We start from the raw sequence: 15,142 nt of genomic DNA, 5'->3' as shown, positions 1-15,142 counted from the left end.
CTGTGCAGGCTGTGCAGCTGTGCAGGCTGTGCAGCTGTGCAGGCTGTGCAGCCTGCCTATGACACTCCACAACCTGCCTATGACACTCCACATCCTCCTGTCAGTGTGTCAGCTAGTGATGTAGTGTGTTAAATTGATGGGTGATCCGTTGAGAGGGTAGTCTGTGGGGAGATGTAGACAGGATTGAGAGGTTAGTCTGTGGGGAGATGTAGACAGGATTGAGAGGTTAGTCTGTGGGGAGATGTAGACAAGATTGAGAGGTTAGTCTGTGGGGAGATGTAGACAAGATTGAGAGGTTAGTCTGTGGGGAGATGTAGACAGGATTGAGAGGTTAGTCAAAGGGGAGATGTAGACAGGATTGAGAGGTTAGTCAAAGGGGAGATGTAGACAGGATTGAGAGGTTAGTCTGTGGGGAGATGTAGACAGGATTGAGAGGTTAGTCTGTGCGGAGATGTAGACAGGATTGAGAGGTTAGTCTGTGGGGAGATGTAGTCAGGATTGAGAGGTTAGTCTGTGGGGAGATGTAGACAGGATTGAGAGGTTAGTCTGTGGGGAGATGTAGACAGGATTGAGAAGTTAGTCTGTGCGGAGATGTAGACAGGATTGAGAGGTTAGTCTGTGGGGAGATGTAGACAGGATTGAGAGGTTAGTCTGTGTGGAGATGTAGTCAGGATTGAGAGGTTAATCTGTGTGGAGATGTAGACAGGATTGAGAGGTTAGTCTGATGGGAGATGTAGACAGGATTGAGAGGTTAGTATGTGGGGAGATGTAGACAGGATTGAGAGGTTAGTCTGTGTGGAGATGTAGACAGGATTGAGAGGTTAGTCTGTGGGGAGATGTAGACAGGATTGAGAGGTTAATCTGAGGGGAGATGTAGACAGGATTGAGAGGTTAGTCTGTGTGGAGATGTAGACAGGATTGAGAGGTTAGTCTGTGTGGAGATGTAGACAGGATTGCTTGTTGATGGTTCAATGATGGAGAGAGAAACTCGTGTTTTATTCAGAGGGAGACTCTCTCTCTCACACTTTTTTGCATACTGCCTAGATAATAACCAGTGGTTGGGATCTGCACATTTCTCTTCTTCTCTCTCTCTCTCTTTCCATCCCTCAATCCTGCATTCATAGCACAATGTGTAATAAAATGGAGTAAAGTTCTGTGAAGGGTTCCGTATTCACCCCCTCCTTTTCTCTCTTCCTCCACAGGAAGTCATTCTAAAGAGAGCGGCAGACTTGGTAGAAGCGCTGTACGGGATGCCACACAACAACCAGGTGAGACACATACACACACACACACACACACAAAATGTTCCCACACATGCAGAAACACAGATCCCCATCCTTCATGCTGACAGTGGGAGGAGTGTAGGTGGGGAAGGGGAAGTGAGGAGGAGGACAGAAAACATTTGAATAATCTATTAACCAAGTTCTGCCTCTCCTCTCAGTATCTTTTAATTTATGTATTTTTATTTAACCTTTATTTAACTAGGCAAGTCAATTTAGAACAAGTTCTTACTTACTATGACGGCCTACCAAGAGTCAAAAGAGAGACAACAATGCAGTATGACAGCACCACGTGACAACACAGCATGGTAGAAACACAACATAACAACAACACAGTAGCAACACAGCATGGTAGCAACACAACATGACAACAACACAGTAGCAACACAGCATGGTAGAAACACAACATAACAACAACACAGTAGCAACACAGCATGGTAGCAACACAACATGACAACAACACAGTAGCAACACAGCATGGTAGCAACACAACATGACAACAACACAGTAGCAACACAGCATGGTAGCAACGCAACATGACAACAACACAGTGTGACAGCACCACGTGACAACACAGCATGGTAGAAACACAACATAACAACAACACAGTAGCAACACAGCATGGTAGCAACACAACATGACAACAACACAGTAGCAACACAGCATGGTAGCAACACAACATGACAACAACACAGTAGCAACACAGCATGGTAGCAACACAACATGACAACAACACAGTGTGACAGCACCACGTGACAACACAGCATGGTAGCAACACAACATGACAACAACACAGTGTGACAGCACCACGTGACAACACAGCATGGTAGCAACACAACATGACAACAACACAGTAGCAACACAGAATGGTAGCAACACAACATGACAACAACACAGTAGCAACACAACATGACAACAACACAGTAGCAACACAGCTTGGTAGCAACACTACATGACAAAAACACAGTAGCAACACAGCATGGTAGCAACACAACATGACAACAACACAGTAGCAACACAGCATGGTAGCAACACAACATGACACCAACACAATAGCAAAACACAGCATGGTAGCAACACAACATGACAACAACACAGTAGCAACACAACATGACAACAACACAGTGTGACAGCACCACGTGACAACACAGCATGGTTGCAACACAACATGACAACAACGCAGTAGCAACACAGCATGGTATCAACACAACATGACAACAACACAGTAGCAACACAACATGACAACAACACAGTATGACAGCACCACGTGACAACACAGCATGGTAGCAACACAACATGACAACAACACAGTCGCAACACAGCATGGTAGCAACACAACATGACAACAACACAGTAGCAACACAACATGACAACAACACAGTAGCAACACAACATGGCAACAACACAGTAGCAACACAACATGACAACAACACAGTATGACAGCACCACGTGACAACACAGCATGGTAGCAACACAACATGACAACAACACAGTCGCAACACAGCATGGTAGCAACACAACATGACAACAACACGGTCGCAACACAACATGACAACAACACAGTCGCAACACAGCATGGTAGCAACACAACATGACAACAACACAGTAGCAACACAACATGACAACAACACAGTATGACAGCACCACGTGACAACACAGCATGGTAGCAACACAACATGACAAAAACACAGTCGCAACACAGCATGGTAGCAACACAACATGACAACAACACAGTAGCAACACAACATGACAACAACACAGTAGCAACACAACATGGCAACAACACAGTAGCAACACAACATGACAACAACACAGTATGACAGCACCACGTGACAACACAGCATGGTAGCAACACAACATGACAACAACACAGTCGCAACACAGCATGGTAGCAACACAACATGACAACAACACGGTCGCAACACAACATGACAACAACACAGTCGCAACACAGCATGGTAGCAACACAACATGACAACAACACAGTAGCAACACAACATGACAACAACACAGTATGACAGCACCACGTGACAACACAGCATGGTAGCAACACAACATGACAAAAACACAGTCGCAACACAGCATGGTAGCAACACAACATGACAACAACACAGTCGCAACACAACATGACAACAACACAGTCGCAACACAGCATGGTAGCAACACAACATGACAACAACACAGTAGCAACACAACATGACAACAACACAGTATGACAGCACCACGTGACAACACAGCATGGTAGCAACACAACATGACAACAACACAGTAGCAACACAGCATGGTAGCAACACAACAAGACAACAACACAGTAGCAACACAACATGACAACAACACAGTATGACAGCACCACGTGACAACACAGCATGGTAGCAACACAACATGACAACAACACAGTAGCAACACAGCATGGTAGCAACACAACATGACAACAACACAGTAGCAACACAACATGACAACAACACAGTATGACAGCACCACGTGACAACACAGCATGGTAGCAACACAACATGACAACAACACAGTAGCAACACAACATGGCAGCAGCACAACATGACAACAACACAGTAGCAACACAGCATGGTAGCAACGCAACATGACAACAACACAGTGTGACAGCACCACGTGACAACACAGCATGGTAGCAACACAACATGACAACAACACAGTAGCAACACAACATGGCAGCAGCACAACATGACAACAACGCAGTAGCAACACAGCATGGTAGCAACACAACATGACAACAACACAGTAGCAACACAACATGACAACAACACAGTAGCAACACAACATGGCAGCAGCACAACATGGTAGTGGCTCAAACATGGTACAAACATTGTTAGACACAGACAACAGCACAAAGGGCAAAAAGGTAGAGACAACAAACATCACGAGAAGCAGCAACAACTGTCAGTAAGAGTGTCCATGATTGAGTCTGAATGAAGAGATTGAGATAAAACGGTCCAGTTTGAGTGTGTGTTGCAGCTCGTTCCAGTCGCTAGCTGCAGCGAACTGAAAAGAGGAGCGACCCAGGGATGTGCTTTGGGGACCTTTAACAGAGTGTGACTGGCAGAACGGGTGTTGTATGTGGAGGATGAGGGCTGCAGTAGATATCTCAGATAGGGGGGAGTGAGACCTAAGAGAGTTTTATACATAAGCATCAACCAGTGGGTCTTGCAGATGACGAGTTTACAGAGGAGTATAGAGTGCAGTGATCTGTCCTATAAGGAGCTTTGGTGGCAAATCTGATGGCTGAATGGTAAAGAACATCTAGCGGCTCGAGAGCACCATTACCTTCCCATCTCTGATCTAGCATGGGTAGAATGGTCATCTGAATCAGGGTTAGTTTGGCAGCTGGGGTGAAAGAAGAGCGATTACGATAGAGGAAACCAAGTCTAGATTGAACCTTAGACTGCGGCTTGGATATATGCTGAGAGAAGGACAGCGTACCGTCTAGCCATGTTCAGAACTAGGTCAGGGGGCAAAGAAAGTTTGTTGGATACAACAAACAAACAAAGCATTTAACACAAAATCTGGGGAGGGGCCAGCTCAGTATAAGACTGTATCATCTGCAAATAAATGGATGAGAGAGCATCCCACCGCCTGAGCTATGTTGTGGTGGGGCGGGGGGGGGGGGGTTCAGAACTAGGGATCGAACCCGGGTCTGTAGTGATGCCTCTAGCACTGTGATGCAGTGCCTTAGACCGCTGCGCCACTCAGGATTACATTCTATTCTTTTCTATTCCGGTCCCAACATGTCTCTCTCAGGAGATGATTCTGAAGCGGGCAGCAGACATGGCAGAGGCGTTGTACACAACGTTGCCACGCAGCCACAACCAGCTGACTGGGATGGGCAGCGGCTCCGTCCACGCCGGCATGATGGCCGTCAACTCCTTCCCCGGGTCAGAGGTCACACAGATAGCCAATCAGGGTGAGCCAAAACACAGGAACCAGGAATTTACATGGTTTTTGTGTAGTGGATGAAAACGACTTATCTGTTTTATTTTTCCTCACAATTATCTTTTTCTCTGTCTCTCTCTTGATTTCTCTTTATTTATCTCTCTGTCTCTCCTCTCTCTTTACCCCCAATCCCATCTCCTCTCTCTCTCCTCTCTCTTTTCCCTCAATCCCACCTCCTCTCTCTCTTCTCTTTTCCCCCAATCCCACCTCCTCTCTCTCTCCTCTCCTTCTCTCTGTATCACTCTCTCCCTCCTCCTCTCCCGCTCTCTCTCCCTCTCTGTCGCTCCTCTCCCGCTCTCTCTCCCTCTCTGTCTCTCCTCTCCCTTCCCCCCCAACCCCACCTTCTATCTGTATCACTCTCTCCCCCCTCCTCTCCCGCTCTCTCTCCTCCCCTCTCTCCCTCTCTCCCCTGTCTCCCCATGTCTCTCCTTTCCTTCTCTACCTCTAGGTTACAGTAGGAGTAGCAGCAGTGCATCTCCTCATGGTTATGTCCCCAGCACCACTCCACAGCAGACCAGCTACAGCTCTGTTTCCACTAGCATGAACAGCTACACTAACTCTGGCATGACCACGCTAGGAACCTCACCCAACTTCCTCAACGGGTCAGCCACCAACTCACCCTACGCTAGTGAGTACCACACTACACTGTCTACACTACACACTAAACCCTCCACACTATGTACCCTATACCATTGAGTGCCACAATAAAAACCCTCCACACTATATCCTGTGCCAGTGAGTAACACACTAAACCCTCCACATTATACCCTGTGCCCTACATCCCATGCTCTACAGTAAATGCCTATACTGTACCTCTCGAAATATATAACAATGGATTTAAGAAAGATAGATTGCCAAAATAGGGAGAGAGAGAGGTATAGAACAGTGAAAAGTACAATGAAAAAGAAAGGGGCAGTGAAAGACCATCGGTTTCTTTAAGACCACCCTTTATCGGTGTGTTAGAACAGACTGTCTAAAATGGCTGTTCTCATTCTCTTTCCTCCTCCCCAGCTGTCTATAATGGCTGTTCTCATTCTCTCTCCTCCTCCCCCAGCTGTCTATAATGGCTGTTCTCATTCTCTCTCCTCCTCCCCCAGCTGTCTATAATGGCAGTTCTCATTCTCTCCCCTCCTCCCCCAGCTGTCTATAATGGCAGTTCTCATTCTCTCTCCTCCTCCCCCAGCTGTCTATAATGGCAGTTCTCATTCTCTCTCCTCCTCCCCCAGCTGTCTATAATGGCAGTTCTCATTCTCTCTCCTCCTCCCCCAGCTGTCTATAATGGCTGTTCTAATTCTCTCTCCTCCTCCCCCCTACATTAAAGAGCTTAATTAAATCAATAAACTAATTGCAGGAGAAGCAATTCAATTCCAGCTCTTTGATTCTCTTGGATGTTAACACGGATTTGAACATGCTCAAACGGCCCAGAGATGACAGCAGACACTTCCAATCAAACACACACAGAGAGACACGCATGCATGCACACACACACACACACACACACACACACACACACACACACACACACACACACACACACACACACACACACACACACACACACACACACACACACACACACACACACACACACACTACACAGACACTTTTGATCAATACCTTCCTGCTGGCCGGCTTAGTACTTCCAATTGTCATTAATTGATTTGTTAGATCCCCTTAAATGGATTATGTCTGCGTCCCAAAAGGTGACTAATTCCCTACATACTACACTACTTTTGTTCAGAGCCCTATGTGCCTTGGTCAAAATGAGTGCACTATATAGGCTGTCGTTTGGGACGGGACTTATGACTTTACGTGCTTGTGGTGGGGGTTTGTCAGAACGGGCAGAGCTATAAAATGTAACTGAACATATTTTGTGTTTTGGGAACCTATCCCTTGTAATGTATCCACAATGTTCCCACAAACTAATTAAATGATCTGGGAACCTTTAAAGAACTCAAAGGCTTCTCTGTCAACATTCTTGCAACATCAAAGGAATGTTTTGTGCACCCTGATACAAACATTATCTGACTGTCAGCACAACTGGACAGTTGTAGTGTTTTGAAAACGTATATCTTGTCATATCCCCACAATGTTCCCACAACCTGAAGAAACATTCTGGGAACCTTTAAAGAACAAAATAAATGTGTTCTAAGAATATTCTTACAACTTCAGGTTAATGTTTTATACAAAAATGATATAATCATCACTGTGACTGGACAGTTTTTGTGTTATGAGAATATTTACCACAACCTAGCTAATGTTCTAGGTACTTTCATAGAATAAATGTTAGTTTACTGGGAAAACATTACTGCTACATTGTGTTATTACATTACCTTGAAACCTAATGACAACTTTTGGGGAATGTTCTGTGGTGGTTGTTACAGATGTTGTGCACAAGGATATTTAATTTAAAACATTTCATTTTTAAATAAAATTGTTATCATACTAATTGTTAGATAAAGCCCTAACTAATGGGAATCTTAACTAATGCTCTGGGAATGTTCCCAGTTTGCTGGGTTGTCTGTAAGATCTATAACAGCTGAACTGAGTCTTGTTGTCTGTAAGATCTATAACAGCTGAACTGAGTCCTGTTGTCTGTAAGATCTATAACAGCTGAACTGAGTCCTGTTGTCTGTAAGATCTATAACAGCTGAACTGAGTCCTGTTGTCTGTAAGATCTATAACAGCTGAACTGAGTCCTGTTGTCTGTAAGATCTATAACAGCTGACCTGAGTCCTGTTGTCTGTAAGATCTATAACAGCTGAACTGAGTCCTGTTGTCTGTAAGATCTATAACAGCTGAACTGAGTCCTGTTGTCTGTAAGATCTATAACAGCTGAACTGAGTCCTGTTGTCTGTAAGATCTATAACAGCTGAACTGAGTCCTGTTGTCTGTAAGATCTATAACAGCTGAACTGAGTCCTGTTGTCTGTAAGATCTATAACAGCTGAACTGAGTCCTGTTGTCTGTAAGATCTATAACAGCTGAACTGAGTCCTGTTGTCTGTAAGATCTATAACAGCTGAACTGAGTCCTGTTGTCTGTAAGATCTATAACAGCTGAACTGAGTCCTGTTGTCTGTAAGATCTATAACAGCTGAACTGAGTCCTGTTGTCTGTAAGATCTATAACAGCTGAACTGAGTCCTGTTGTCTGTAAGATCTATAACAGCTGAACTGAGTCTTGTCTGTAAGATCTATAACAGCTGAACTGAGTCCCGTTATCCCTCCTGTTTTCATCTGTTGACCAGTCCCCTTCTGTTCCTCTCGCCTCCCCCTCCTCTGTTCTCGTCCCACCCTCTAACCCTGTCTCCACTTTCCTCATTTTTTTCCTGCCCTCTCCCACACTCCCCCCCATACCCCAGTCGTTCCCTCCAGTCCCACCATGGCCCCCACCACCAATCTTCCATCCAACTGCAGTAGTTCTTCAGGCATCTTCTCCTTCTGTCCGGCCAACATGGTGTCTGCTGCGGTCAAACAGAAGAGCGCCTTCGCCCCTGTAGTACGGCCGCAGACCTCCCCTCCACTCACCTGCACCAGCGCTATTGCTAACGGACTGCAAGGTGAGCTAGCATGTTGGCTGCTTAACTTGTTGGCTGCTTAGCTTGTTGGCTGCTTAGCTTGTTGGCTGTTCAGCTTGTTGGCTGTTTAGCTTGTTGGCTGCTTAGCTTGTTGGCTGCTTAGCTTGTTGGCTGCTTAGCTTGTTGGCTGCTTAGCTTGTTGGCTGTTTAGCTTGTTGGCTGCTTAGCTTGTTGGCTATTTATCATGTTAGTGAGGCAGTAATTAGTCTATGGTCTGTTGATGAGTTAGCTAGAGTCAATCCAGCTCTATACCTCTCTCCATACCCCATCCCCTTTTCTAATAATGTTGTTTTCTTTATCCTCCTGTCCCACTTTCCCCTATTCTACTTCTTCCATCTTGACCCCCCCCCCCCCCCCCCCCGTATTTCTATTTCTGTCTCCCTCTCTTCCTCCACTCCAGTAGATCAGTCTTTTGTGGACTCTAGCAAGTACTCCTCCTCCAGCTCTCTTCAGGGTCTGGCCTTCTCCTGAAGTATGTTAGCTCTCTCTGTCTCTCTCTCTCACTCCATTTAATCACCCATCCCTCTTTCTCTTCTCCTCCCTCTCATGGTCTTCTGTAGATTATATGCTTCACTCCATCCATCATTCCAACTCCACAGGGTTTTCTCTCCTTGTCCACAGGATTTCCATTCCTCTTTATCTGTCTTCCTCTAGTCTAGTTGTTTCTCATATGATCAGAGGGACCAAGTGGGGTGTTGCGGCTAATACTAAGCTAGCTGAAAATAGTGTAATAGTTTTTCCCTTCAGAGTGGCCCGTTGCGTTGACTTTGTGGGTCATAAGAAAACCCCTAAATCCTTTAGGTTGGTCACAGCAGGGAAACAGTGAAACATGTGCGAACCACTGCTTTAGTCTGCCATAAGGTCTATCTACTGCTTTAGTCTGCCATAAGGCCTATCTACTGCTTTAGTCTGCCATAAGGTCTATCTACTGCTTTAGTCTGCCATAAGGTCTATCTACTGCTTTAGTCTGCCATAAGGTCTATCTACTGCTTTAGTCTGCCGTAAGGTCTATCTACTGCTTTAGACTGCGGTAAGGTCTATCTACTGCTTTAGTCTGCCATAAGGTCTATCTACTGCTTTAGTCTGCCATAAGGTCTATCTACTGCTTTAGTCTGCCATAAGGTCTATCTATTGCTTTAGTCTGCCATAAGGTCTATCTACTGCTTTAGTCTGCCGTAAGGTCTATCTACTGCTTTAGACTGCGGTAAGGTCTATCTACTGCTTTAGTCTGCCATAAGGTCTATCTACTGCTTTAGTCTGCCATAAGGTCTATCTACTGCTTTAGTCTGCCATAAGGTCTATCTACTGCTTTAGTCTGCCGTAAGGTCTATCTACTGCTTTAGACTGCGGTAAGGTCTATCTACTGCTTTAGTCTGCCGTAAAGTCTGCCCCCCCCCCCCGGTCTGAACAGTCTTACAGCCAATTTCATGTAATCATTTTATGACGTGTTCAAAATACAATCTGGCTAGGTGGGGGCGACTATAGAGATCCTGTAGAATTACTAGAGGGGCTATGTCAGAAATTCTCAATATCCCAGGATGGGGTGAAAATGGCAGCCATTTTGGTTAGGGAGAAATCCAAACCAGTCTAATGTGAATGAATGGCAGCCATATTGGTCAGGGAGAAATCCAAACCAGTCTAATTGGAATGAATGGCAGTAGAGGCATAATCCTGATTTTACTTTGCAGGAAAATAAAAATAAGGCTTGTGATATATCAGAAATTGTGTAATATAATTATTGACAAGCTAAAATAATGGTCATATATTTATAAATACAGTTTATACGGGTTTATACATATTTTCTTATAAATTGTCACTAAAATATATGTAAACAGAGCCCGTGCAGGGGTGTGTGGTATGCCAGTGAACACAATCGAAGCGTTACAGTTAACAGGCCTTAAATGGCACCCTATTCTCTACATAGTGCACTACTTGGCCATGGTCAAAACTAGTGCACTATATAGGGAGTTGGGGGCCATGGGACGCAGCCTTGGAAGAGCTGGTTAGACCACAGAATAGCATGAAGAGATTCTGAAAACACAATGAGCTGTTTCAACTGCAGCCTGTGTATTCCAAGTTGGCTGGGACACAGAGAGATGTTATGGTTTTGAAGGGGTGAGCAAGGGCGAGAGAGAGCAAGTTCTTTGTACACCAGATGCTGCAACACATTTGCTGTTATGTGACTGTTCTGATGAAACACAGACTGACCTCCCTGTTTCTCTCTCTTTCTTTATTTTTGTCATTCTCTATCTCTCTCCCTCTCTCTCTACCTCTCTCTCTCGCTCTCTCTCTCTCTCTCTACCTCTCTCTCTCCCTCTCTCACTCTCTCTCTACCTCTCTCTCTCTCCCTCTCTCCCCCTCTCTCTCCCTCTCTACCTCTCTCTACCTCTCTCTCTACCTCTCTCTACCTCTCTTTCTACCTTCTCTCTCTCCCTCTCTACCTCTCTCTACCTCTCTCTCTCCCTCTCTACCTCTCTTTCTACCTCTCTCTTTACCTCTCTCTCTCTACCTCTCTCTCTCTCTCCCTATACCTCTCTGTCTCGCTCCCCTTCCTCTCTTCCCACAAACAGTGATTCCCGGGATGATTGTTCCATCCATAAAGATCTGTGAACGTTGAGGATTTGGGAATGTTGACAGGAAGAGAACATGTCTGATGTGTCTCTGTGTCACACTCCTACCCTCTGGACCTGAATAGAACACTGAACTCAAAATGGAAGCCTTGTTAAACTTAGGCCTTTATAGAAGGAATCTCATTGGAAGGAAGAAAGATGAAGAAGAGGACGAAAATAACATTTTTTCATTAATTCCCTTTCCGGTGAATTTGTGAACCTTCTCAGACACAACTTGGAGTCAAATAATAAAGTTATTTAAAGTGAATTGAACTGAATTGAACAGAATTGTATTTAATGGAATTGACAAAAGACTGTAAGATGCCTCATGACCCTGTCCACACCCCAATTGAGTGATAATATGTATGACCTCATGACCCTGTCCACACCACAGTTCAGTGACAATATGACTGACCTCATGACAAAAGCATTTATTTATGTTTTCTGTGTATTTATTGGTATAATGTTTAAGTTTGATCTATTGTATGCCTTCTTACAGACTGTAACACATACAAACAACACTGAAGCTGATTGGCTATACAGGTTTGTGTAAGTGGATAGCTCCAACATGACTGGATAGGAGTTAACAGAGGTTGTAAACAAAGTTGTCTCGTATCAGTTTACATTTAGTAACTGTAAACAATGTATAGCCTCAAAAACACGGTTAAACTTAGAATTTCGATATGATGGCTGATCAGTCCTTGCATCCATAGCCCTGTCTATGATCAGTCCTTGCATCCATAGCCCTGTCTATGATCAGTCCTTGCATCCATAGCCCTGTCTATGATCTGTCCTTGCATCCATAGCCCTGTCTATGATCAGTCCTTGCATTCATAGCCCTGTCTATGATCAGTCCTTGCATCCATAGCCCTGTCTATGATCAGTCCTTGCATCCATAGCCCTGTCTATGATCAGTCCTTGCATCCATAGCCCTGTCTATGATCAGTTCTTGCATCCATAGCCCTGTCTATACATTTGAGAGTAGTTACACATCTCCATCTCTCAGCTTTTTACTGAAACAGTGGTGGCGACAATAGTTTGTTACTGATTCAACTGCGGAATGCCCCTTTAAAGGTTTAAAACAGACTGAGCTGAAAGATAACTTCTACAATGTTGATGAATATTTTTGCTGCTTACTTATCAAAGAAATGCAATCAGAGATGTGCGATTCCCTTTTCATTTCAATCAGAAAACACATTTTATAAAATATCTGATTAGAAGTACTATTTATGTAATATATTTGTGTGTATAAATATCAAAATGATGGGTTCATGATTGGATTTATGTTGCTTTGTTTTACCAAAGTTCTACTTTAAATATAATATAAACATGAATATGTCTAAAGGCAGCTGTCGACACAGATGGTCGTTTCACTGTCAAGCTCTCATCTACTGTATACTTAGCAAGAAGCACGGATTTGGAGACAAAAGAGGGACTTCTTTTAAATAATGTATTTATCTTTTGTATGTGTACGTTTTGCATTGCTTCTTGACCCTAATTCTATCTTGTTCTGTGTTAGTTTATAAGTGTCAAAGTGCCACAGAGTTATGTTTTGTCACCCACTATGTAAATGTGAACTCATATTTTATTTTTATTTTATTTTGTACCAAGTTTATTTTGTGCTGTGTTGTCTAGCCAAGCTTCCATGTGTTATTTCCCATCCAAAACTGTTGCCATTTCTTTCATTATTTGTGGGTTAATAAAAGTTTCGTTTTTCCTGATTTGAAAATGTTTTACATTGTATGTCCAAAAGCAGCATCTTATTCTGATATCAGTTAGTTTGGATCTCCACCAACTGTCCTTTTCTAATCTAAACATCAATCCATGCTGAATTTACCACTTTACAGTATTCACACAGTCAGACACTTTATTCACACAGTCAGACACTTTATTCACACAGTCAGACACTTTATTCACACAGTCAGACACTTTATTCACACAGTCAGACACTTTATTCACACAGTCAGACACTTTATTCACACAGTCAGACACTTTATTCACACAGTCAGACACTTTATTCACACAGTCAGACACTTTATTCACACAGTCAGACACTTTATTCACACAGTCAGACACTTTATTCACACAGTCAGACACTTTATTCACACAGTCAGACACTTCATTCACACAGTCAGACACTTTATTCACACAGTCAGACACTTCCTTCACACAGTCAGACACTTTATTCACACAGTCAGACACTTTATTCACCATAGTCAGCTGTTTCCTCCTCTCCCTCTACACCTCTTTTCCCTCTCCCTCGCATCCCTTTTCTCCATCTCTCTTCTGCTCTTTGTTTTTTCCTCTCTTCTTCTCTCTTTCTTATTCTCTTCCTATATTTTCCTCATCTCCACTCTTCTTCTCTCCCTGTCTTTTCCTCTCCCTCTACTCCTCTCTTTCTTTTTCTCTCCCTGTCTTTTCCTCTTCTCCTCTCTTTCTTCTCTTCCTGTCTTTTCCTCTTCGTCTTCTCCTCTCTTTCTTCTTCTCTCCCTGTCTTTTCATCTGCTCCTCTCTTTCTTCTCCTCTCAATGTCTTTTCATCTTCTCCTCTCTTTCTTCTCCTCTCCCAGTCTTTTCATCTTCTTCTCTCTTTCTTCTTCTCTCCCTGTCTTTTCCTCTACCCCTTCTCCTCTCCCTGTCTTTTCATCTTCTCCTCTCTTTCTTCTCCTCTCCCTGTCTTTTCATCTTCTTCTCTCTTTCTTCTCTCTCCCTGTCTTTTCCTCTACCTCTTCTCATCTTCTTCTCCTCTCCCTGTCTTTTCATCTTCTCCTCTCTTTCTTCTCCTCTCCCTGTCTTTTCATCTTCTCCTCTCTTTCTTCTTCTCTCCCTGTCTTTTCCTCTACCTCTTCTCCTCTTTCTTCTTCTCTCCCTGTCTTTTCCTCTTCTCCTCTCGCTGTCTTTTCCTCTTCTCTTTCTTCTCCTCTCAGTTTTTTTCCTCTACCTCTTCTCCTCTCTTCTTCTCTTCCTGTCTTTTGCTCTACCTCTTGTCCTCTTCTTCTCTCCCTGTCTTTTGCTCTTCTCCTCTCTTCTTCTCTCAGCTGACTGATCAATCTTCAAAGGGTCTCCTAAAAAATCTTTGTAGTGTTTTGATAGAGAGAGAATTATATACGTCTGTTGTGTGTCTTCAAGCTGTTGCCGGACAGAAAATAGGACTCTCTCTTCTTGAGAGTTTTGTTTAGTCTTCATACAACGGGTGGGTCTAATATCGAATGCTGATTGGTTAAGTGCATTCAAGCCAGTGTCTGTTCCACAAGTTCCAACCGGCTAAATCTATGACGTTAAAATGCCTATTTACTCTGTTCCATCCGACTGCGCAATCCACTGTCGCATCAGCCCAGCCAGGCAGTTTATCAACTTCATCTCCACTATAAAAAGCATCTAGACATTATCTCACATTTCTTTTAGACTAACATTTCGTTTTCAACAGTGGAGATTTGTATAAACCTTGCTGTCTGTCTCTCCAAGATTTTCAACATTGTTTCAATATTCAAAATTCAATCTCCAACTGTCCCATAGTAAAGGAAGTGTAGGGGTGGGGAGTCGGGATGAGAGACAGGCAGGCAGCGTTTCTCAGCCAGTCAAAATCATGAATCAGCTGGCATCATTTTTATGGATGTATACAAAGAAATGTCCATTGAAAAAAGGTTAAATGAAAGGAAGTGCAGCTAGTTTGCAGTCTTTTCAGCTTCAGTTTGAAGTGATTGTGTTAGCTGT

At 43.8% G+C, this 15,142-nt stretch overlaps 1 protein-coding gene across 1 annotated transcript in view; it reads left to right on the top strand.

The window, feature by feature from the left end:
* Positions 1-13,150, top strand: part of LOC129827206 (transcription factor COE1-A-like) — a 40,175-nt gene extending 27,025 nt beyond the window's left edge. The window contains exons 5-10 of the mRNA XM_055887945.1: positions 1,203-1,268; positions 5,052-5,214; positions 5,692-5,871; positions 8,605-8,802; positions 9,224-9,292; positions 11,391-13,150. Of these exons, the coding sequence (XP_055743920.1) occupies positions 1,203-1,268; positions 5,052-5,214; positions 5,692-5,871; positions 8,605-8,802; positions 9,224-9,291 (675 nt within the window). The 3' untranslated portion in view covers position 9,292; positions 11,391-13,150. The remainder of the gene's footprint in view (positions 1-1,202; positions 1,269-5,051; positions 5,215-5,691; positions 5,872-8,604; positions 8,803-9,223; positions 9,293-11,390) is intronic.
* Positions 13,151-15,142: the final 1,992 nt, after the last annotated feature.

The sequence above is a fragment of the Salvelinus fontinalis genome, chromosome 29, assembly GCF_029448725.1.
Source record: "Salvelinus fontinalis isolate EN_2023a chromosome 29, ASM2944872v1, whole genome shotgun sequence".
Taxonomy (NCBI): domain Eukaryota; kingdom Metazoa; phylum Chordata; class Actinopteri; order Salmoniformes; family Salmonidae; genus Salvelinus; species Salvelinus fontinalis.
This window is presented reverse-complemented; position numbering and strand designations above follow the sequence as displayed.